The sequence below is a fragment of the Cetorhinus maximus genome, chromosome 15, assembly GCF_964194155.1.
Source record: "Cetorhinus maximus chromosome 15, sCetMax3.hap1.1, whole genome shotgun sequence".
NCBI classification, from domain to species: Eukaryota; Metazoa; Chordata; class Chondrichthyes; order Lamniformes; family Cetorhinidae; genus Cetorhinus; species Cetorhinus maximus.
The window spans coordinates 26,469,919-26,493,825 of record NC_135893.1 but is presented as its reverse complement, the minus strand read 5'-3'; the positions used below and the strand labels follow the sequence as shown (position 1 = coordinate 26,493,825).

General features: G+C 49.3%; 1 protein-coding gene across 1 annotated transcript in view; it reads left to right on the top strand.

The window, feature by feature from the left end:
- LOC144691194 (immunoglobulin superfamily member 21-like) overlaps positions 1 to 23,907 on the top strand; it is a 286,249-nt gene that overhangs the window by 80,686 nt on the left and 181,656 nt on the right. Inside the window, exon 3 of the mRNA XM_078559256.1 lies at positions 13,185 to 13,306. Coding sequence (XP_078415382.1) covers positions 13,185 to 13,306 — 122 coding nt within the window. The remainder of the gene's footprint in view (positions 1 to 13,184; positions 13,307 to 23,907) is intronic.

Below are 23,907 nucleotides of genomic sequence, written 5' to 3'. Positions count from 1 at the left end.
CCTGTTGCATGCCATGATGGAGAGAATGGAGGGTAAATGTGGATGGGTTATTCAGGATGGACTGATGGTCTTCATCGTCTGTAACTATATTCAGATCTCAGCTTTTGATTGAGTGAAACCTGGGTCTTTAAAGGGCATTTCAGCTATGTGGAGAGTTCTACTGAGAAACATGGGTGAAGTTCAGGACATCACGATGATTGAAAATAGTGGAGAGAGGATGGGCTAATTCAAGTAGCCGTGCTTGGATGGCATCAGACTCGTGCTTTAAAGACCTGAGGATTGTCGAAGAAATGGGGTCTAAGGGAATCAGGACTATCACCAGAGCAAGTAACTTGGTTCATTCTCCAGCATCATTTTAGAGGGGCACAGGAACATCCTTTACCAAAATCTGAATGAAGGTTGCTCACCAATTGTCTTAGCGCGACACGGAAGTCGGGGGGAGGGAGGCTAGAGGAGCAGCATAATAACGCGCAGTGCATTAGTAACAGAAACCTATGTGAAATCCCAAGAATGGATTTGTGCCTGTTAGCCATTAACACAGAGATTTCCAAATAAAATGGAAAGAGAAATTCTACATTATTGAGAGTTATTAATTCAGGAACAAGGTGCTGGGCAGTTTCCATTCACTGTGGGTTCAGGGCACCACTGCATACCTTGGCATAAAGAGGGAAATGTGTGGAAAAATAGGAACATAGGACTTAGGGGCAGGAGTAGGTACATCGGCCCTTCGAGCCTCCTCCACCATTCGATAAGTTCATGGCTGATGGTTGTGGTCTCAACTCCACTTCCCTGTGTGATCCACATAACCGTGAACTCCCTTGTCAGTCAAAAATATATCTAACTCAGCCTTGAATAAATTCAGTGAGCCAGCCGCCAATGCTTTCTGGGGAAGAGAGTTCCACAAACCAATGACCCTGAGAGAAAAAAATTATTTTCATCTCCATCTTAAAAGGGGGACCTCTTATTCTTAAACTATGTGCCCTAGTTCTAGTCTCCGCCAAAAGAGAAACTTCTTCTCAGCGTTCACCCTATCCAGTCCTCATGTTTCAATAAGATTACCTCTCAATCTTCTAAACTCCAATTGGGTATAGCTCTGTCATTGCCTGTCTTTGGGTTCCTTGATTTCATTAGAGAAAAGTTCATTGCTAGTTAATTGGTGCTGTTATTTGATGAAGTCTCTTAGCACTGTCCGCGATTCTCGACTTTCAAAGAAGCAGTTGAGATTTAGTGCTACACCCAGGAGAATGAGCCATTTTCTGTGTGTCTCGCAGGGACCTCCCCATCCTGCAGTGAATACTCTCCTCATTTAGCAGCCATTTTGTCACCTAATGACCTTTGTCAATGGAAGCTTGCTTGAATTGTTTTGTTTAGGTTATCCAGTGCTAATGTTGGCTCAGTTACTAATTCTAGGCCACACGAGAAGAGAAACCAGAGCCATAAAAATAGGTTTCAGAACATGTCCTTGGAACTGGGTAATAAAGGGGCTTCAGCAACCGGACACATTGTGGAAGATCCCCCAAAGTCATAACAGAGCACACGAAGATGACAGAAAGGAAATGAATGAGCTCATGTCTATGTACCATTAGTTACCAACACACCTCCTTACCTGCTGTCTCCGAGCAGAATTCCCTGCTGAGCTGAGATAAATGGTGTCTCCAGCCGCACATTCTGCATGGGATTAAAGGAGCCCTGGGGGGGGTGGATTGAACTAACATGCACAGGAATCTAACATCGACATTTTAACCAGCCCATATCTCGCTGAGCAATTAAATCCCGAGTACTTCTAAGGACATTTGGCTGAACCAGCCCAGTCCCTTTTTAATAGATTGATCTCACTGTAATCAGATTCCTTAATCCTTTCACAAGAAAAAAACGTCTAATTGCTTCCTGAACCTATTTATACTGTCGTCTTCCATGTCCTCCTTTCATAAGTGACTGCACAACTCTATTACCCAGTCTGTGAAAATGTTCCTTCAACATTTCCCCCCTCACACCTGACATGGTTATTTGCACTCATATCCCCTGATACTTGAAACCATCACCAGAGTAAGCAATTGATCGAAATGATTTGTCAATTGGCTTCATAGCAATTAAGTTACCTCAAAAGTCGCTTCTTTTCCAACAGGAACAAGCCTAACTCCTGTAATTTTTGTAACCTGCGCTGGGGGTGAACTTGGTCTACCAGTGTAAAACAGGCTGACAGCGAGTTGAATTGGCAGCTGAAAGTTTCACCTCACCAGTTTTTATTTTCGAATGACTTGGAGAAAATATTGCCAAGACTTTCAATTTCAAACCAAGTAAAAGTAACAGTGAGAGAAAACGAGTCTCCAAAATGAGTTGGATTATCATTGCCTGAATTTCAGTGGAAAGAAGACTAGGAGCAGTGAAAAATCAGCTCCAATTTGTTATAAGCTTGTTTCGTGTTGCTGGCATAGACCATTTTCACCCCCTTAATACCCACAGCCAAGGAAAAACTGGAGCTTTCATTTTTATCCATCCAGCCGCCCCCATCAAAGACAGTTTTGTTGCTGCCAACTCCATCACCCCCTCCCCAAACAGCCCCCCCCACCCCAACACTGCCCCCCAGCCCCACCCCCACCCCTCCAACAAGAGCTGCCATCCGTTCAGGCTGAACTAGATAGTGTGGGGACCTGAGCCTTCTGTTCTACTTAAGAATGAACTTCAATCATACATCCAGTCCCTTACTGCTTCCTGCCAATATCTCAACATTACCCACCTCCCTCCCAACCTCACTGCAACTGCTCCTGAAATCCTTAACCACCTGGTTGTCATCTTTTAAACTCAATCTCTCTAGTTTTCTCCAGACTGGACTCAGGTTTCCCACCACCATAAACTCTAATTTGTTCAGTATTTAGCTGCTCAGAATCTTCCTTACTAAGTCCTGCTTATCCCGTCTCTCTGGTTCCTGCAACGGTTCTCTCTTCCCCCAAAGCACCAAATGTAAAATCATTATACTCATCTTCAAATCCCACCATGGCTTCACGCCCAGCCTATCCCTGCAACAACCCACATCCTTATATCCCCTCCTGATCGCTGTTGTGTTCCAAACTTGGCATTTTGTGCATTACCATCCTCTTCTCCACACCGCCCGGTTCTCCACACCGCCTGCTTCTCCACACCGCCCGCTTCTCCACACCGCCCTCTTCTCCACAACGCCCTCTGCTCCACACCGCCCGCTTCTCCACACCGCCCTCTGCTCCACACCGCCCACTTCTCCACACCGCCCTCTGCTCCACACCGCCCTCTTCTCCACACCGCCCTCTTCTCCACACCGCCCTCTGCTCCACACCACCCTCTGCTCCACACCGCTCGCTTCTCCACACCGCCCTCTGCTCCACACCGCCCGCTTCTCCACACCGCCCGCTTCTCCACACCGCCCTCTTCTCCACACCGCCCTCTGCTCCACACCGCCCTCTTCTCCACACCGCCCGCTTCTCCACACCGCCCACTTCTCCACACCGCCTGCTTCTCCTCACCGCCCTCTGCTCCACACAGCCCCCTGCTCCAAACCGCCCGCTTCTCCACACCGCCCGCTTCTCCACACCGCCCGCTTCTCCACACCGCCCTCTTCTCCACACCGCCCGCTTCTCCACACCGCCCTCTTCTCCAAACCGCCCGCTTCTCCACACCGCCCGCTTCTCCACACCGCCCTCTGCTCCACACCGCCCTCTTCTCCACACCGCCCGCTTCTCCACACCGCCCTCTGCTCCACACCGCCCGCTTCTCCACACCGCCCGCTTCTCCACACCGCTCGCTTCTCCACACCGCCCTCTGCTCCACACCGCCCGCTTCTCCACACCGCCCGCTTCTCCACACCGCTCGCTTCTCTACACCGCCCGCTTCTCCACACCGCCCTCTGCTCCACACCGCCCGCTTCTCCACACCGCCCTCTGCTCCACACCGCCCGCTTCTCTACACCGCCCTCTGCTCCACACCGCCCTCTGCTCCACACCACCCGCTTCTCCACACCGCTCTCTGCTCCACACCGCCCGCTTCTCCACACCGCCTTCTGCTCCACACCACCCGCTTCTCCACACCGCCCTCTGCTCCACACCGCCCTCTGCTCCACACCGCCCTCTTCTCCACACCGCCCTCTTCTCCACACCGCCCGCTTCTCCACACCGCCCGCTTCTCCACACCGCCCTCTGCTCCACACCGCCCGCTTCTCTACACCGCCCTCTTCTCCACACCGCCCTCTGCTCCACACCGTCCACTTCTCCACACCGCCCTCTTCTCCACACCGCCTACTTCTCCACACCGCCCTCTGCTCCACACCGCCCGCTTCTCCACACCGCCCTCTGCTCCACACCGCCCTCTGCTCCACACCGCCCGCTTCTCCACACCGCCCACTGCTCCACACCGCCCTCTTCTCCACACCGCCCTCTGCTCCACACCGCCCACTGCTCCACACCGCCCGCTTCTCCACACCGCCCGCTTCTCCACACCGCCCGCTTCTCCACACCGCCCGCTTCTCCACACCGCCCTCTTCTCCACACCGCCCTCTGCTCCACACCGCCCGCTTCTCCACACCGCCCTCTGCTCCACACCGCCCTCTGCTCCACACCGCCCTCTGCTCCACACCGCCCGCTTCTCCACACCGCCCTCTGCTCCACACCGCCCACTGCTCCACACCACCCGCTTCTCCACACCGCCCTCTGCTCCACACCGCCCGCTTCTCCACACCGCCCTCTGCTCCACACCGCCCTCTTCTCCATACCGCCCACTTCTCCACACCGCCCGCTTCTCCACACCGCCCTCTGCTCCACACCGCCCTCTGCTCCACACCGCCCGCTTCTCCACACCGCCCTCTTCTCCACACCGCCCACTTCTCCACACCGCCCTCTTCTCCACACCGCCCCCTGTTCCACACCGCCCGCTTCTCTACACCGCCCTCTTCTCCACACCGCCCTCTGCTCCACACCGCCCGCTTCTCTACACCGCCCTCTTCTCCACACCGCCCTCTTCTCCACACCGCCCGCTTCTCCACACCGCCCTCTGCTCCACACCGCCCACTTCTCCACACCGCCCACTTCTCCACACCGCCCTCTTCTCCACACCGCCCGCTTCTCCACACCGCCCTCTGCTCCACACCGCCCGCTTCTCCACACCGCCCGCTTCTCCACACCGCCCTCTGCTCCACACCGCCCGCTTCTCCACACCGCCCTCTGCTCCACACCGCCCGCTTCTCTACACCGCCCTCTTCTCCACACCGCCCTCTGCTCCACACCGTCCACTTCTCCACACCGCCCGCTTCTCCACACCGCCCTCTGCTCCACACCGCCCACTTCTCCACACCGCCCACTTCTCCACACCGCCCTCTTCTCCACACCGCCCGCTTCTCCACACCGCCCTCTGCTCCACACCGCCCGCTTCTCCACACCGCCCGCTTCTCCACACCGCCCTCTGCTCCACACCGCCCGCTTCTCCACACCGCCCTCTGCTCCACACCGCCCGCTTCTCTACACCGCCCTCTTCTCCACACCGCCCTCTGCTCCACACCGTCCACTTCTCCACACCGCCCTCTTCTCCACACCGCCCGCTTCTCCACACCGCCCTCTTCTCCACACCGCCCGCTTCTCCACACCGCCCGCTTCTCCACACCGCCCTCTTCTCCACACCGCCCGCTTCTCCACACCGCCCACTTCTCCACACCGCCCTCTTCTCCACACCGCCCTCTGCTCCACACCGCCCACTTCTCCACACCGCCCTCTTCTCCACACCGCCCTCTGCTCCACACCACCCGCTTCTCCACACCGCCCGCTTCTCCACACCGCCCTCTTCTCCACACCGCCCGCTTCTCCACACCGCCCTCTTCTCCACACCGCCCTCTGCTCCACACCGCCTGCCTCTCCACACCGCCCTCTGCTCCACACCGCCCGCTTCTCCACACCGCCCGCTTCTCCACACCGCCCGCTTCTCCACACCGCCTTCTGCTCCACACCACCCGCTTCTCCACACCGCCCGCTTCTCCACACCGCCCTCTGCTCCACACCGCCCGCTTCTCCACACCGCCTTCTGCTCCACACCGCCCTCTTCTCCACACCGCCCGCTTCTCCACACCGCCTTCTGCTCCACACCGCCCGCTTCTCCACACCGCCCGCTTCTCCACACCGCTCGCTTCTCCACACCGCCCTCTGCTCCACACCGCCCTCTGCTCCACACCACCCGCTTCTCCACACCGCCCTCTGCTCCACACCGCCCTCTGCTCCACACCGCCCTCTGCTCCACACTGCCCTCTGCTCCACACCGCCCGCTTCTCTACACCGCCCTCTTCTCCACACCGCCCTCTGCTCCACACCGCCCTCTTCTCCACACCGCCCTCTGCTCCACACCGCCCTCTGCTCCACACCGCCCGCTTCTCCACACCGCCCTCTTCTCCACACCGCCCTCTGCTCCACACCGCCCGCTTCTCCACACCGCCCTCTTCTCCACACCGCCCTCTGCTCCACACCGCCCTCTTCTCCACACCGCCCTCTGCTCCACACCACCCGCTTCTCCACACCGCCCTCTTCTCTACACCGCCCTCTGCTCCACACTGCCCTCTTCTCCACACCGCCCGCTTCTCCACACCGCCCTCTGCTCCACACCGCCCGCTTCTCCACACCGCCCTCTGCTCCACACCGCCCTCTGCTCCACACCGCCCGCTTCTCCACACCGCCCGCTTCTCCACACCGCCCTCTGCTCCACACCACCCGCTTCTCCACACCGCCCTCTGCTCCACACCGCCCTCTGCTCCACACCGCCCTCTGCTCCACACCGCCCGCTTCTCTACACCGCCCTCTTCTCCACACCGCCCTCTGCTCCACACCGTCCACTTCTCCACACCGCCCTCTTCTCCACACCGCCCACTGCTCCACACCACCCGCTTCTCCATACCGCCCTCTGCTCCACACCGCCCGCTTCTCCACACCGCCCTCTGCTCCACACCACCCACTTCTCCACACCGCCCTCTGCTCCACACTGCCCTCTGCTCCACACCGCCCACTGCTCCACACCGCCCTCTGCTCCACACCGCCCGCTTCTCCACACCGCCCGCTTCTCCACACCGCCCTCTGCTTCACACCGCCCGCTTCTCCACACCGCCCGCTTCTCCACACCGCCCTCTGCTCCACACCGCCCACTTCTCCACACCACCCGCTTCTCCACACCGTCCTCTTCTCCACACCGCCCACTTCTCCACACCGCCCTCTGCTCCACACTGCCCGCTTCTCCACACCGCCCCCTGCTCCACACCGCCCTCTGCTCCACACCGCCCTCTTCTCCACACCGCCCTCTTCTCCACACCGCCCTCTGCTCCACACCGCCCGCTTCTCCACACCGCCCTCTGCTCCACACCGCCCGCTTCTCCACACCGCCCTCTTCTCCACACCGCCCGCTTCTCCACACTGCCCGCTTCTCCACGTCAATACAGAAGTTTCGGTTGTCTCTGCCCTTCTTTCTGGAGTTCCCTCCCCAAATCCCTCACTCCTCTTTCCACCTTTAAGAACCTTCCACTGCCTGATTTTTTGACAAACGGTTGCTCACTTCCTCTAACATTTGCATTTTGGCTCGGCTCTCCTCCTTTCTTCCTTTTATCTGCTTTCTTTCCCTCCCCATGATGCACCCTCGAGGATTTTCTACATTAAAGTCGCTATGTAAATGCATTGTTATTGAAGTCAAGCTGTTGTTTTTTTATCCTCGCATGGGATGTGAGCACTGCTGGCAAGGCCAGCATTTATTGCCCATCCTTAATTGCCCTTGAGAAGGTGACGTTCTCTTGAACTGCTGCAGTCTGTGTGGTGAAAATACATCCACAATGCTGTTAAGGAGGGTGGTTTTAGATTTTTGACCCTACTGTTCTCTCCACAAGGGCAGTAATCCCCTTCCTATGAGACGGTAACTAAAATGGCTACACACGGTCCTCCAAATGGGGTCTAATCAGCATCTTAAACAGCAACAATACAATCTTTTTAAATGTGTAGAGCAGTTCAAAAGAGGCAGCAGATCTCTTGAGCAGAGAATATATTCAAAGGAGAATAAATGGGAATCTTATCAAGAAACATTAAAACTGTGACTGTCATGGAGACAATCGGTGTAATTATAGCCGGCTCTCTGGGGGGAAATTGGAGAGCAATCAGGACAGAGAGTATCCGAAGTCGTCTGTGATTGTCACCTGACTGGGTGTGTGGTCCCACTGGGGAAACCAATGCAGGAAGCAATTGACAGCGACAGCAGTCTGAATGGAGATGGGTGTAGAAGCTGCAGTTCAGTGAAAAACATCTGGAATTGTTGATATTAAGCAATCAGTTTATGAGGTAGATTTTCTGAATCAGTGCTCCCACTACAGCGTTTCACGTGACTGGGAGCGTGCGGTGAGAATTCCACGATGGGTAGGAAACCAGAGTTGGGCTGGGAGAGCAGTGCTGTGCTGATCTCTGCACCTAAATTTCTGATGCACTCCGGTTAGCCCAAGCTCTGCCCCTGCACCGTTTACCTTTTGGCTAAAGCCAGGCTTTGAAGGCATTGTCCACTGGAGAGGGAACTCCAATCTCTGTTGAGTTAACTGGTTTCAAGTCAAGATGCCAGGTTTAAGCATCGCTGAGCTTTGTTTGGGGGTGGGGAGGGTGGGTGCAGGATCCTGCTCGCCACCCACACTCATCGCGTGATCCTGCGCAGGAAGAATAGCCTCTAGATCAGGTACTGGTGGGCTGCTGAGTCCCGGTGCCTTTAGGGGAGGAGTGAACAGAAGACAAAAATACAAAGAAACCATGAGTTCCAGAAATGTGTCCAGGGTATATTTAGTGATTATGGTCAGCAGCACAAGGAGGGAATGAACAATTTGGGTCAGAAATCCTGGTGCATATTCATATAGCCAGAAATAATCATTGATCACACTGTTCCCTGCAACTTAAGCCTGTTCTCACCCAAATAGTGAGAGCTTCATTAAATATTATAATTTAATTAAATTAAATGTAGGGCTGTACTATCTGCTCTGTTCACCTGCCAACTGTGTGGCAAAGGGATGCTTTATTCGTTATGGAGCTCTTAAAAGGACAAAACAATTCCAGCTTCAGTCATTTCTTTCAAATATATGGTCGATTTTTAGTACTGGTTTTGGGTTATTTTGGAATATTTATGGAAAAAATGTCATTCGTTTGAAAACAATTTAGAGAACTGTTTATCAACATGATGTTTGCACAAAATCTCAACTGGGCGAGTAGTGTTTACTAGTTCACCAGAATGCTCAATGTAACGGAAACATTTCAAGATATGACTCACCTGGTGCTACCTCCTCAAGCGCTTGGTGAGAGAGACACAGGGTACTTCAAACTGAACTCGCTCAACAATATGTTTGTGTGGTACTGTGTGGGAGTAACTGACAAAGAGACAAAGATGTAAGAGCTGTGTGGCATTCACGTTAAGTTTGAGAGAGGCCAATATTGTCTCACTCTATCCTACTCCATCTGTGCTATTACATATCCAAAATGGCTTCTTCATAGGGATAAGTTACATTTATATAGAGCCTTTTCCAAAGTGCATCACATTTGATAGGTTCTTCAGAAGTGTGATCACTGTTGGCAAGTGGAGAAATGAAGCAGTCAGTTGGCACAAAGCGAGGTTCCAACATTGAGATAAATTCCCAGATTGTTGGCTTTAATGATGTGGTTGAGGGATAAATGTTGGCTAGGACATGGGGAGAGCTCCCCTGCATTTCATGGACTGGTCTCACAGCATCTCTTACATCCACATGAGAGGGCAGACAGGGCCTCGGTTTAACACCTCCTCTGAAGAACAGCGGGCTGAATTTTACCCGTCCCTGGCAGGTGCGTTTCCCATGATGGGGGACATGTAAAATGGGGTGGGTGCCCATGCCTCCACCTTCCTGCCCACCCCCATGCTCTCCCCCCTAATATTTATATTAAATATGGCTCGCCATATTTAAGTGAATAATTAAGGGTCAATTAGGCTTGTTTTCAAGCCAGTTGGCCCTGATAATACACCTCCCACGCCATAAAACGTTTGGTATGGGCAGCAGGGCAGTAGCAGGAAGCTCAATTTTGAAACTTAAGGACGACAAGGAATTGTGGGTCCCTCTTTGTCAACTGCCCTTGACCGATTGTGGGGCAACCCTCCATAGGTCAAACGCCCCCTTCCTTCCTACCTGCTCCCTCTTTTAAAGGCACCCCCTCCTTTCCCCCCACCCCAACCTGTCCTCTACTTAACCTACCCAAACCCCCCTGGCCCAAGTCCCCAGACCTAACTGCTCCTGGGATCCATGGGCCTTGATTTTCCTCGTTTCCTGTAGTTCCAGCAGCTGCCACTGAGGCCTTCCTGGCACTGTCAAGACTGATGGAGCTGCCAGCCAATCAGATTGGCTGGTAGCTCCAGAGGGCGGGACTTCCCACTCAGCCTTTGTTAATCAGCCCCAAAGCACTTTCTGGCCATGGGGCAGCGCAGCATGGAGTATGTTGACTCCCCACTGACGTGGTTTCCAAGGGAGTGGGGGGGGTCTGCTGTCCATCACCCTTCCCCTCGTATTATTCTGCCCAGCACCTTGAACAGCACTGCACTCCCTCCGTACTGCATAAAAGGGTCAACTAAGTTTATGTGCATGTCACTGAAGAAGAAATTGAACCCACTACCATAACGCAAACCAAAAGTACTATCAATGAGGCAAAGCTGGTACACAAGGAAATTAACGACTTGGAATTTCTTGCTTTATGCAGTTTTGTTTTGCCAGTACAGAATTAGACTTGGGGCGATGAAAGCTAAAGGAGCACATTATCCAGTGACAGACGTTTGCCCATGTGAGCAGTGCTGAGTTAACAAATAGGTAACAAGGATATTCAAGGTCCCTACACATCACATCAACACCAGCACTCTCCCCGCCAAGGTATAATAAAGCAATGTTTGTTGTTCCCAACTCGGTAGCTCCCACAACCTGTGCAAGACTTTTTATGTTTCCAGTGCCCGGTTTGCCAGCTTCATTACCTCGGTTCTCAAAGGCTTCAACGTAACATGTATTATCAGGTAATATTGCTGAAAAAAGACATTTTGTTGAAGCTTTTTGTCTTGCACTCATCAGGACAAACACAAGAATACCAATGTCAGGGGAAACAACAATTTTATACTGTATGAGAAGAGTGTACTGATTGGTTGGCAAGTGGACTCTGATTGGTAGAGACATTTCCATAGAGAATGCACCAGCTAATGGTGACTGACAGTTAACTGCCAAGCATTGCTTGAAATTTAAACCAGGCAGCTTGACCCTACCACACAACTATTTAACAGGTAATAATTTTTACCTCGGCCTTGCTTTCCCTTCTGCCTCCATGTTGATGCTGCTAATGAGGACTGGCAGGGATAGGCTTTGGAGGTAGGGTAGGTGTGGGGGGAGTCTGAGCTGCCCTGCTCCCCACTCGAGTCGCTTATTCAATGGCCTTTAAAACAACATCCTGTTCCCACCCCCGCCCTGAGAGTTCTGGTGATACTCCTGTTGCTGGAAAAGGCAGTCGGTGGATGGGGAGCATTCTGAGTGGAGATTTCCACTTCCTCTTATTCCTGTGGGGGTCCCTGCATGAATCCTGCTCATCTGAGAGTGACCATGCATCATGTAGCTAGGTTATCTACAGCAGTTCTATATTTGAAGACCTTTGAAAATACGAATTTCAATTTGAAGTCGCAGCTGCAATTTATGTCCTGCTGGAATTAAAACAGAAATTGCTGGAAATACCCAGCAGGTCTGGCAGCATCTGTGGAGAGAGATTCAGAGTTAACATTTCGGATCTATGACCTTTCATCAGAACTGGGAAAAGTGGGAAACAAAATATGTTTTCAGCAAGTTAAAGGGGAGAGACTGGGAAAAAGGACGAAAGGATACCCCTGATAAGATGGAGTGCAGGAGCGATTAAATGACAAAAGGGTTCATGGTGCAAGACCAAAGGTAGCGGTAACAGGACAAGTAAAGAAACAAAAGATGTGTCTAGAGGAGGTGTGAATGGCAGGATTGCTGCTGTCCAATCACAAAGTAAAGGAAATAAGAGAGAAACAGTCAGGGGTAAAAAAAAACTGAACTAGGAAAGAAACACAAACAAAATGGGGGCAGAGTTATGATCTAAAATAGTTGGACGTACTGTTGAGCCCAGGGGACATAAGGTACCCAGTTGAAGGCTGTTCTTTGAACATGTGTTGAGTTTCATTGGAACAGTAGCAGGCCAAGGGCAGAAAGGTTAGAGTGGGAGCAGGTGGGGAATCTGCTGCTGGAGTAGGGCAATCATTGAAAGAGCTGCAAAGTTACGTCCAAACGCGTCAGGGGCAGCAGTTAATGTGATGGGCAACATCTTTTGTGACGTGTACATTTGAGGTTTCTTCCTGGGTAGTTTTAAGATTTGCTATCTTCCACCTCTTTTCCCACGCTGTGTGGGTCGTGTAACCTGATAGCCACCTCTGTCCAGCCATACTCACCACTTGCCCACAGATCCCATTCCCCTTCTCCACACTTGTTTTACCTTCCCTTAGTTTTTTTTCTCCCTTTCTGGAAATACATGTAAAATATTTTCAGCCTTCGAAAAGCCAAAACAAGCTTTTCCCCTTCCCATGTCAACTTTAAGCAGTCCGATCCTTTTGAATTTTAACTCCAATCTTTTTAAGGATTAAGCTACATAATTCTATTTGCCCTTGGCCCCTTTTGTTGAGCTGCCAATGCAGACTCAATGTGAACCAGGAGCTTGCCATCCATGGGATCTGCGGGTCAACCTGACTAAAGTCTAACATGATTGCTTCAAAGTGGTGTCAGCAAATTCTAAGTTCACCTCTCTCTGTGCCAGAAATTGATAATCTGCCCTTCCGTCATCCCCGTCTCTCCTTCTCAGTCCCTGCTGTAAAGTGTTTCTAATGGATGGTGTGTACTTTTGCAAAGAGGCAGCCCAGTAGAATTAGGTTATAGCTTCTTCCTGATGTGAAGCACTGCATTCCTGCTTTCACATTCGAAGCACAATAGAAGGATTCACATGGGAAACAGATACACTCTCCGGTGTCGAGTGTAATATTCAGACTTTTCCTTCACTCTGCAATGCTCCACTAGGGAATGCAGCCTGCCTCAGGTGCTGTGTGATGTGATAAAAAGGACTTTTTAATTTTCACTCACTCGTTGTTGAATGTGATGTATTGTTGCTTGATACCAGGTGACAGATGGAGGAACTATCAAACAGAAAATATTCACATATGATGCCCTGTTCTCTACAAATTACACTCACATTGATGAATATCAGAAGAGGGAGGATTTGGTCTATCAGTCCACTGTGCGGTAAGTGGAGTTTTATTTGTTCACAGTAGCTGGCACACTGTCCAATTCACACAAGGCATGTTGCTGTTAGCTGAGTAGATGAGAAAACACCACATTATTTTTATATAAAAAGATTCTCGTAATATAGGAACCTCTGGTGGCCCAGCTGCCCTTTCACCTCTGATCTTCAGCAAGCTGATTGCTCCTGTTTTTACCAATTTGCTTCCCTTCTCCATGATTCAACTATTGCCTCATTTGTTCTCCAAATGTGACTGAAGGATGCTGCCAGGGCTGGTTATTCAGTGCTGCATCCTTTCCCCCTTGCTTTTCAATAAGAAAAAATTAAGCAAATGCTGTCAGGAAGTGACACTGTCTCAATGTCCCTGAGACTCTATCTAAAACTCTATCCGTACCTTTCCAAGCATTCATATGGTTGGAAAATATAACCTATTGTTTCGATAGAACAACTTGAGGTGCGAGATGTAATCTAAAGGGTGAATGGAAATTAGGCCTTTATCTCAAATGGGTTGAAATGCAAAAGTGAGGAAGCAATACTTCAACTATATGGAGCCTCGAGGAGAGCCCATCAGGATTAATGCTTTCAATTTCAAACCCTACACCTCAGGTAAGATATATTGGAGAATCACCAGAATGATACCAGGGTTTAAATGATTGCATAATGAGAACAGGTTTACAACTCCTTGAGTTTAAAGGCTGAGGGGTAAGGTAATTTAGGAATTTAAAATGACAAAAGGATTGATAGGGCAGGTGCAGAGAAACTATTTAGTCTGGTAGGAGAATCCAAAACAAGAGGGCATAATCTTAAGATCAGAACTATTGGAAGCGAAATTCAGGATTACCTTTTCCCACAAAGACTGTAGATGTTGGGCCATCAATGTTCAAGCCTAAGATCGATAGTTTTTGTTGGTTAAGGGTGTCAACAGATATGGCACAAAGACAGTTAAGTGGAGTTAAGATACAGATGAGCCATATGTAATTGATTTGTAGAACAAGCTCGAAGGGCTGAATGGCCTACCCTTGTCCCTATGTCTCGATTTCTTTTACATCTTTGTGGATAATACCAAGCAGATCCCTCCTGGTATATTTGAAAACAGGAGTTCAGTGATAGGGGGAATCACGCTGAGCAGAACCACATCCAATCCTTCTGTGAACATAAGAACAGAAGAAATAGGAGCAGGAGTAGACCATTCAACCCCTTGAGCCTGCTCTGCCATTCAATAAGATCATGGCTGATCTGATTATGTTTTGAATTCCACATTCCAATCTACCCACTATAACCTTTGATTCCCTTGCCTATCAAGAATCTATCTACCTCTGCCTTAAAAATATTCAATGATCCCGCCTCCACCACCTTCTGAGGCAGAGAATTCCAAAGTCTCACAACCCTCTGAGAGAAAAACATTTCTCCTCATCTCTGTCCTAAAAGGGCAACCCCTAATTTTAAAACAGTGCTCCCTAGTTCTGGACTCACCCACAAGAGGAAACATCCTTTCCACATCCACCTTGTCAATACTGTTCAGGATCTTGTACACTTCAATCAAATCATCCCTCACTCTTCTAAATTCCAGTGGAAAAAAAGCTCAGTCTGTCCAACCTTTCCTCATAAGACAACCCATTCATTCCAGGTATCAATCTAGTAAAGCTTCTCTGAACCGCCTCCAATGCATTTACATCCTTCCTTAAATAAGGAGACCAAAACTGTACATAGTATTCAAGATGCAGTCTCACCAATGCCCTGTGTTCAGCAGATTGCATGTGAATGTCTCCCAAGGAAGACATTGGTTGTGAATTGTAGCTTTTGACACAGTTAGTAACACTGCTTCATACTGTGAGTCTGTACTCTGAAGGATCATTTTTTTTAGATAGACCACAGGGTCGGTTTTATAAACCAGCACTGCTGGCGCAGAATGCAAGGCCCAATTTTAACTATGTGACTCTGTGTAAGTGAGTGGGTCTTGATTGAGCTCACCCGAGCAGGAATTGGGGTTTGGGAATTAGGCATGGAGGTCAGAATGCCTTTCCTTCCTCCTTCCCCACCCAAGGGTTTTCCATCCCTGCCTCCAATTTTGTTCCCCACAGCTAGTCCGTCAGTTTACTCTGGGGCTGAGTGAGCTAAGAGGTTTTTTTTTTACATCCGCGAGGGAGGTTCTATGACCAAAATGGGTTTGCGATAAACATGACTTTACCCTAATTATGGCACTGGGACTGTTGAACAAATCTTGCATATGCTGGGTTGCTCAGTTCCTGTTGAATCCATCACAATAGCAACCAGATGGCACTTTCGCATAGTTTCCATTGGAAGAAACAATCCTGCCAAAGATCAGATATAAAGCACTGGACTATCAGGCTGCTGGATGAATTCCTACCTTCCCTTCACGACAACCGAATCAGAATCCAATGCAAATCTGTCATTATCTATTAAACACATCTTGCCTCACAGCCTGACAAATCTGATTGTAGAAATCGTTTGATATTGGAGTGGTGATGAACTGATTAAATTTTCAGCAAAATCCAATCTTTACTTTTGCAGAAAGATATCCTTAATAGGTTTGCCTGCTCGCTATGTCCTCAATGTGATGGATTTTGATAATTTTCCAACAGCGCAGCTCCCAAGTTTCAAAGCCGATTTGATTATGATGTCTTTCAATCCTAATTCCTAACAGCTAAGAAAAAATAGGCACAAGAAAGGCCCAATTATCTTATGGATCAACAGCAATCAACAATAAAAAAATCATCAGTTCTTTGAAAGCTCTTTAAACTGTGCTGTTTTTGCAACATATTTAGGTGGTTCGCTCAAAGAAGTCAAATTCTGTTCAGCAGCCAGTTCACTCTCAAGGGCTCTAAGCAAAATGGAGTTTAAAATTGTCCCGTAATAGTTTGTCCTTCTTTTATAGCTGCTAATTCTCTCATGTAACTCCCTCCTGACTCCCCAAAGCCTGTCTACAAAGAATAAGTCAGGAGTGTGATGGAATTCTTTCCACTTGTCTGGATGAGTGCAGCTCCAACAACACTCCAGAAGCTTGACACCATCCAGGAGAAAGCAGCCCATTTGATTGGTTCCCCATTCATAAACATTCACTCCCTCCACCACTGACACACAGTGGCAGCAGTGTGTACCATCTACAGGATGCACTGCAGGAACTCACCATGCCTCCTGAGACAGTGCCTTCCAAACCCATGAAACTTCCAAACTACCATCCTGAAGAATAAGGGCAGCAGACGCATGGGAACACCACCACCTGGAAGTTCCCCTCCAAGCCACACAACATCCTGATTTGGAAATATATCGCCGTTCCTTCACTGTCGCTGGGTCAAAATACTGGAACTCCCTTCCTAACAGCACTGTGGGTGCACCTACACTACATGGACTGCAGCGGTTCAGGAAGGCAGCTCACCACCACCTTCTCAAGGGCAATTAGGGTTGAGGAATAAATGTTTTCCTAGCCAGTGACGCCCACATCCCATGAATGACTATTAAAAAAGTAACCTTTTTTATTACCAACCCTTCATCCTATCAATGCTGTTCTGCCATTGTCCCTCTGAACTTTCAATCTTGCTCATTCACTCTTCACTCCTGAGCTCTTAATATACCTGTCTACATGCTCTTCACCCTCCCTGTAAATCAAGGTCCATTACACCAAGGCCAGGATTTTATGGTCCCTCCTGCCCGGTGGGATATTACGGTCCTGCCGAACTGAATGGAGATTTAAATGGCTCACTGTATTCACTGAGGGGGGAGAGGCCGCAGTGGGTGCCATAAAATCCTGGCCTATCTTCTGTTGTGACCCATTCTTCCCTGAGAGAAGCCTTACCTCCTTAATGCTTCCCTTCCTCCAGCAGTCTACAGGCTCAGATGTGATCTCATTAGCAACATACAGAAGTCGGCCATTCAGTCCATCATGCCTTTGGAAGTTCTCTGAGAGAGCTACTCCCTGCTCTTTCCCCCTAGCCTTAACTATTACTTTCTCATTTAACCCCCCATCTCAACTGCTCTATTTTAATGTTGGTAAATTGAGGCGCCGGTTTCACATCTCTCGATCTCCTCACTATCTGCGATTAAACTGCACTAAGTGCGAAGTTGAAAATATTATTGAATGCAAACATTCTAAAATTTAATTTTTAACCTTTGTTTATTGCTGGCAATGAGTCAATTGTCCCATTGCCTGCTACCAGTGAAATGTAATCTGCAGTCATTAGCTTTCCTTGTCTAGAAAGTAACAGGAAAACTAACAGTATATGTTGGGCTGTTAGCTCTCACGTTACTTCAGCAGGTGCCGATGTACCAATTCTTATTTAATCATTGTTGGAGGGCCATTTTGATGGCAGTGATTACTGGAAGTTCATGTTATTTGTTAAGCTGTCATTTTGTTTCAATTCTAACCGTTAAAGTCCTTTTTTTTCCAAATTTCAAATAAACATCTTTTAAAATGTTCTGCCCACAATCATCATTTATTTTATTGCCTTGTCAGAATTTGCTGCCCAAATTAGCCACATGTAAGAACATCTCCCGGGCGCATTTTCAGAAGGTTGTGAAGTTCAACAGGGTGGTATCCTAACCCACACTAAGTCCTGTTCACCCATCCCCTCTGTGTATAGGAGGCCTTGTGGGTGCAGCGGTAGCATCCCAACCTCTGGGCCAGAAAATCCTGGTTCAATTCCCACACCAGCACCTGAATTTTACACCCCCCCCACCGCCACAACCCCACCCCTCCCCAGCAGGCTTTTAGGCAGTGGGGGGAGTGTGAAATTGCAGGGACACGATTCCCTCCAAGTTCTCAGCCACCCTGACCTTGCAGCGATTTTACGCTGGGCGGGCAAAGCCTCTGATGGGAAACCTTCCCTTGCCTCAATTGAGGCCCTTAAGTGGCCAATTAATGGCCACTTAAGGGCCGTTTCCTGCCTAGCCTCAATATTTAGGCTGACGGGGCCATTGCACGTCCATGGGGGAAACCTAAAAATAAAGCAAGTTAGATCTCAGGCTGGAAGTGGGGAATTGGAGGGGGGTGGGCACCTCATCCAGAAACTCCTATCTGACTGGGAGCACCCGCCCCTTACGGCCTGGTGACCTCCAGACTTCACTCCCCACCCCAACATCTCCCCCGAGACCCCGATCGCACCCCTCACAACCTCCCCCCAGGCCTTCCCTACCCTCCCCGCCCTGGGACCCCTTACACTTACCTTGTCCTCCGGTTCCTGGGACTTAGTCTCAGGCTGGTTGGTGCAGTTTCTCTTTTGTCCACTTCAGAGCTGTCGCTGCAGGGGCTGGAGAGCTGCCGGTCAATCTGTTTGGCCAGCAGCTCTCCAAGGTGGGACATCCTCCCGAGTGAGGCATGGAAGTCCCACCTGCCATCAATCAATTGGAGCGTGAATTGGCTGCAGGGCTGCCTGAGTCGGCGGGGACATGTTCCGCTGTGGTTTATGTGGTTGATGATCAGCCTGGGAATCCTTCCACCACTTCCCCAAGGGGAAAAAAGTGTGCGCTAAGATATGCTAAAAAAAAAACACACCTGTGTTTGCTGCCTGTATTGGCTCCCAGTCAAGCAATACCTCACCATTAAAATTCTCATTGTTGTTTTCAAATCTCTTCCTGGCTCCTTCCCTCCCTAACTCTAATCCCCCACAGCCCTTCTAATTCTGACCTCCGGAGCATCTCCAATTTTAATAAGTCCATAACTGGTCTTTAGCTGCCAAGGCCATAACCACTCCGCCTCCCTTTTCTTCTTTGTGATGCCCCTTAAAACCTATCTCCTCAACCCAAGCTTTTGCCCTCATATCTCCTTACGTGGTTCAGTATCAAATTTTGTTTTATAACACTCCTGTGAAGCTCCATGGAATGTTGAAGGTGCTATATAAGTGCAAGTTTTATTGTTTCTGTAGTTGCTGCAGTAGATTGGCAGAGGGTTTCTGCTCCACAGAATGGTACAACAAAAGCAACTTACACTTGTGCAATGCCTTCAGCTTAGTGTAGTGACCCAAGGTGTTTCAAAAGATGAAGACGGAGAGACACAGGGCAGGAATTGAAGATGATTTAGGGGAGGTGTCCGAAGCTGAAGTCGGACGCACACATTGGAGCAGGTTTGAACTTTCATTGCCAGAGGCAAACTGGCAGTAGCAGATCTGCTGCCTGCCGAACAGCCCACCTGATAATCCTTTCCATTGAAGTCAATCTGATGGACGCAAAACAGGCAGCTGATGCACTATCCCAGTTTTATTGACCAGCTGTGTATTTAACCCATTTCCTGTCCCTGTTGCATACATGTGTTCTCGTCCTCACCTGAGCGCATTTTCCCACTTGCGTACATTCCCTTGCGCACATTCACTCTCTTGTCCACGCGAAAGAGATGGTGTGGGGTCAATGCGTGAGAATATGAGCCATGGCTGAAGCCCTCCATGATTCAATGGCCTGCTGTTTTTCACTGTCCAAGTTCACACCTAAAGAATGGTCACTTGTGTAAGGGACCAGATTCTGGTTGTTGCCCTAGAACTAACCCAGCAGCACCCTTGAGACAAGAGGGGAGAAGATAAGAGAAAGCAAAGCCCCTGCAACATGAACCAAGTCCAATTTATTTTCTTGTGCCAAACACTTAAATTTGCACCAGACAATTTTAACTGTTTGTAAAGCCAAGATATTCCAAAATTCAAATGCTGTTCCCATTCTCGCACTTTTCCTGTATTCCATATTCAGGATACTAGAAAAAGTTTGTTGTCTGCTAATTGATCCCTTTCTCATCCCCAGACTCAAATCTCTTTCTATTACTGATCTTTCCTTCCTGATAATATTGTGGCCTCCCTCCTCTCTATGTTCTTACTGTGTTGAAGTTAAGTAATTGGACTGTGTCCAACTCAACTCATTCTCCCACTGTACGTGAAAATAGTGGAACACCTCCACTCTCAGGGTGGGATTTTCCGGCCCTCCCCTCCGCTGGGATTGTCTGGTCCCTCTGAAAGCCAATGGACTGTTGGCTGGGCCGCTGAATCTCTCGCTGTGAGATGGGGCCGGAAAATGCCGGCCTCCGTCTTCTAAACCTGGTGTCATCTAAACATTACTCCCTGCCTTACCTCATCTTCTCTTTTATCTGTTTTAATGAAGATGCCCTGCATTGTGAGCCTGATTTCCCAATTAAAAACAAAAAGGCATTTAAATGTTTTCCCATTCCTCCAGTGCTTCACAAGGAACCATTATCTCTTATAATGCAAGCTTGTTCTTTGTGGTGGGTCCAGGCTAGCATTGCCAATGCACTAGTCACAGTGAGTATCGCACTCACTGAGTTCATGCTCTCCTTACGGACCAGGGTGAGAGAGAACTACCTGAAACTCCTGTTCCCTCCCCTTCCTGTCTGTAATCAGCGTATTTATGAAAAGGAAGGAGTGTGCGCTTCTTAACCCCTGAGTGGCTGGGATTTTCTGGCCCCAGCGCAGCAGGTACTGCGCCAGGGGCCATTCAAACTCCATTCACTTCGGCGGGACTGGAAGAACCCACCAGCAGGAGGGGTCAGAAAATTCCGGCTAGCATGCGGACAATTTGAATGACCAGCTTTTTGTGGATTTAAATAAAGAGGATTATTTATTCGCACATTCCCTCTGAAAGTCTAATGCTATATCACGTTCTCACCACAAACGCTCACACACACACTCTTTCGAGGAAAAATACAGTTAAAGAGAATAGTGCACTTTTACTGTTATAAACAAAAGAATAGTAATTCATGGGGTTGGCTTGTCTTGAAAGTAGCATGCGTTGCAGGCCTAGCTAAGAAAGCGTTTTCACTCCTGAAAGGGTAGTCTAGATGGATTCAATAGCCGGAGCCGTAGATTAGAATTGTTGCAGGATTCCCTCAAAGAGATGGATTTTCAGCAGATCACAAAGTTAGTTATCTGTAGTCTCATTGCCAGGAGCTCAGTTTCCTGTACTGGTGGACTTGAAGAGGAACAGAAATGGAGACCGTAAGATGATGCAGTCTTCATTTTTTAAAGGTGCAGATGTTGCTGCCCTTTCTGCTGCTGCTGACTCTGCAGTTGTTGTTCTGTCTTCTGCAGCCAGCACCTAAAGCCTTTTTATAAAAAGGCAACCAACATGGCTGCCTTACCATGTGGTCCTTCTCAGCTCCCTTCCAAATACGGTGTTGGGCTTAAGTTAATTAGCCACAATCTGGGTCTTTAGGCAGAACTTTCCCTGAATTGCACTGAGTGTGGTGGCGGATGTGAAAAAAGAGGTTTTTCCCGTCGGCTGCAAGGGCGGATTTTTGTGCTATATTGTCTGCTTCCCACCTCAGTTATCATGCAGGCACAGGAAACATGCTGTATCGCTGGTGGGCAGCCTCTGAATCGCCCGCCACTCCGTTTCTTCACTCCAGGTGCCATATCTAAACTTCAGCCACAAACACATTTCTCAATACTTGCAGCTCAGGACTGTTCCAGTGAAGACATGGCCCTGAAAGCCAAGAAGAGTTCAGTGACCCTTCACTGGAATGCCTTTCGGAGACCCGCCATGATACCCTCCACCCACCGCTCTGGCCGCAGGAGGTCCAGCAATCTTGCCACTCAGCTTGGGAGGCAGTGGCAGTGGTGATCAGTGACAGCACTGCACAGAAGAGTTTGGCCATCCAATGCAGATGGAGGACGAATGATCTCATTTGTGCCGCCAGGGAGTGTTGAAGTTAAGTAATTGGATTGTGTTCAATTCAGTGTGGGGGATGATCCCGGTGAGCAGAACTTATAATGAGATGCTAAAGTATTGAAATTAGATTCCCGATGTGCGGTGGTGGGAAATGCGACCCATCATTGGTAGATGGAGCAGACAATCGCAAACTGCTTTTACAGTGACGTGAAATCGATTTATGTAATTTCCCGACATTTTCTGCTCCCTCCTGCTAAACTCACACAATTGCAAGGCCACCACACATCCACTGGCATCTCACTCACTCTTAGCTCAAGGGACATCACCACTCACTCTCTCACACACCCCCTCACATCTCCATCTGGCCTCACCTCCTCTGGAGACTGCCTCCTCAACCCTCACCATCTTGAGGCCACTTGCAGAGATCAACATGTGCCCCCCCGCCCCCCACACACTCTCTGGGAAACCACCTTCCCCAAGCAAGCCCCAGCCATGCAGCTGTTGAAAAGTCACCCCCGCCTTACTGCTGGTCTGCTAGGTAGAGACCTACCTGTTAGCCCCCCTGAAAGCAATGTGGTGCTGCCTGCGAAGCTTGGCATGGACGACCGCGAGTGCTGCCCAAAGCAAGGTAGGCAAACAAACCTCGAAGTCCCGAGTGAAGTGCAGCTCACCAGGTGCACGTCGCTTATGTACCATTGTGAAACACGCACAATCACACCGACGTGTCCGGATGATCCAGCATGGGGGGATGATAAGAACATAAGAACATAAGAAATAGGAACAGGAGTAGACCATTCGGCCCCTCAAACCTGCTCTGCCATTCAATAAGATCATGGCTGATCTTCTTGTGTTTCGAATTCCACATTCCCATCTAATCCCGTTAACCTGTGATTCCCTTGCCTAACAAGAATCTATCTACCTCTGCCTTAAAAATATTCAATGACCCCGCCTCCACTACCTTCTGAGGCAGAGAGCTCTAAAGTCACACAACCCTCTGAAAGAAATAAAATTCTCCTCATCTCTGTCCTAAAAGGATGACCCCTAATTTGAAAAAACTGCCCCCTAGTTCTGGACTCACCCACAGGATGAAACATCCTTTCGACACCCACCTTGTTAAGGCCGTTCAGGATCTTGTATACTTCAATCAAATCACCCCTCATTCTTCTAAACTCCAGTGGAAACAAGTCCAGTCAGTCCACCTTTCCTCATAAAACAACCCACTCATTCCAGGTATCAATCTAGTAAACCTCCTTTGAACCGCCTCCAATACATTTACATCCTTCCTTAAATAAGGAGACCAAAACTGCACACACACTATTCGAGGTGCAGTGTCACCAATGCCCTGTATAACTGAAGCATAACATCCTTACTTTTATGTTCAATAACCTCATAATAAACGATTGCATTCCATTAGCCTTCTTAATTACTTGCTGTACCTGCATATGCATATTTTGTGATTCATGTACTAGAACACCTAGATCCCCCTGCACATCAGAATTATGCAGCCATCTGCATTTAAGTAGTATTCTGCTTTTTTGTTCTTCTTGCCAAACAACTTCACATTTTCCCACATTAAGCTCAATTTGCCAGATCTTTGCCCACTCACTCAATCTATCTATATCCGTCTGCAACCTCCTCATGCCCTCTTCACAACATACTTTCCTACCTATCTTTGTGTCATCTGCAAATTTAGCTACCAAGTCTTCACTCCCCTCATCTAAGTTATTGATGTGAATCGTAAAAAGTTGAGGCCCCGGTACAGACCCCTGTGGGACTCCACTCGTCACATCCAGCCTATCAGAAAAAGACATTTATGCTTACTCTCTGCTTTCTGCCAGCCAGCCAATCTTCTATCCATACTAATATGTTATCCATTACACCAGGCGCTTTTATTTTCCGTAATAGTCTTTGATGTGGCGCCTTATCAAATGCCTCCTGGAAATCCAAGTACAGTACGTCTACAGGCTCCCCTTTATCCACTGTGCAT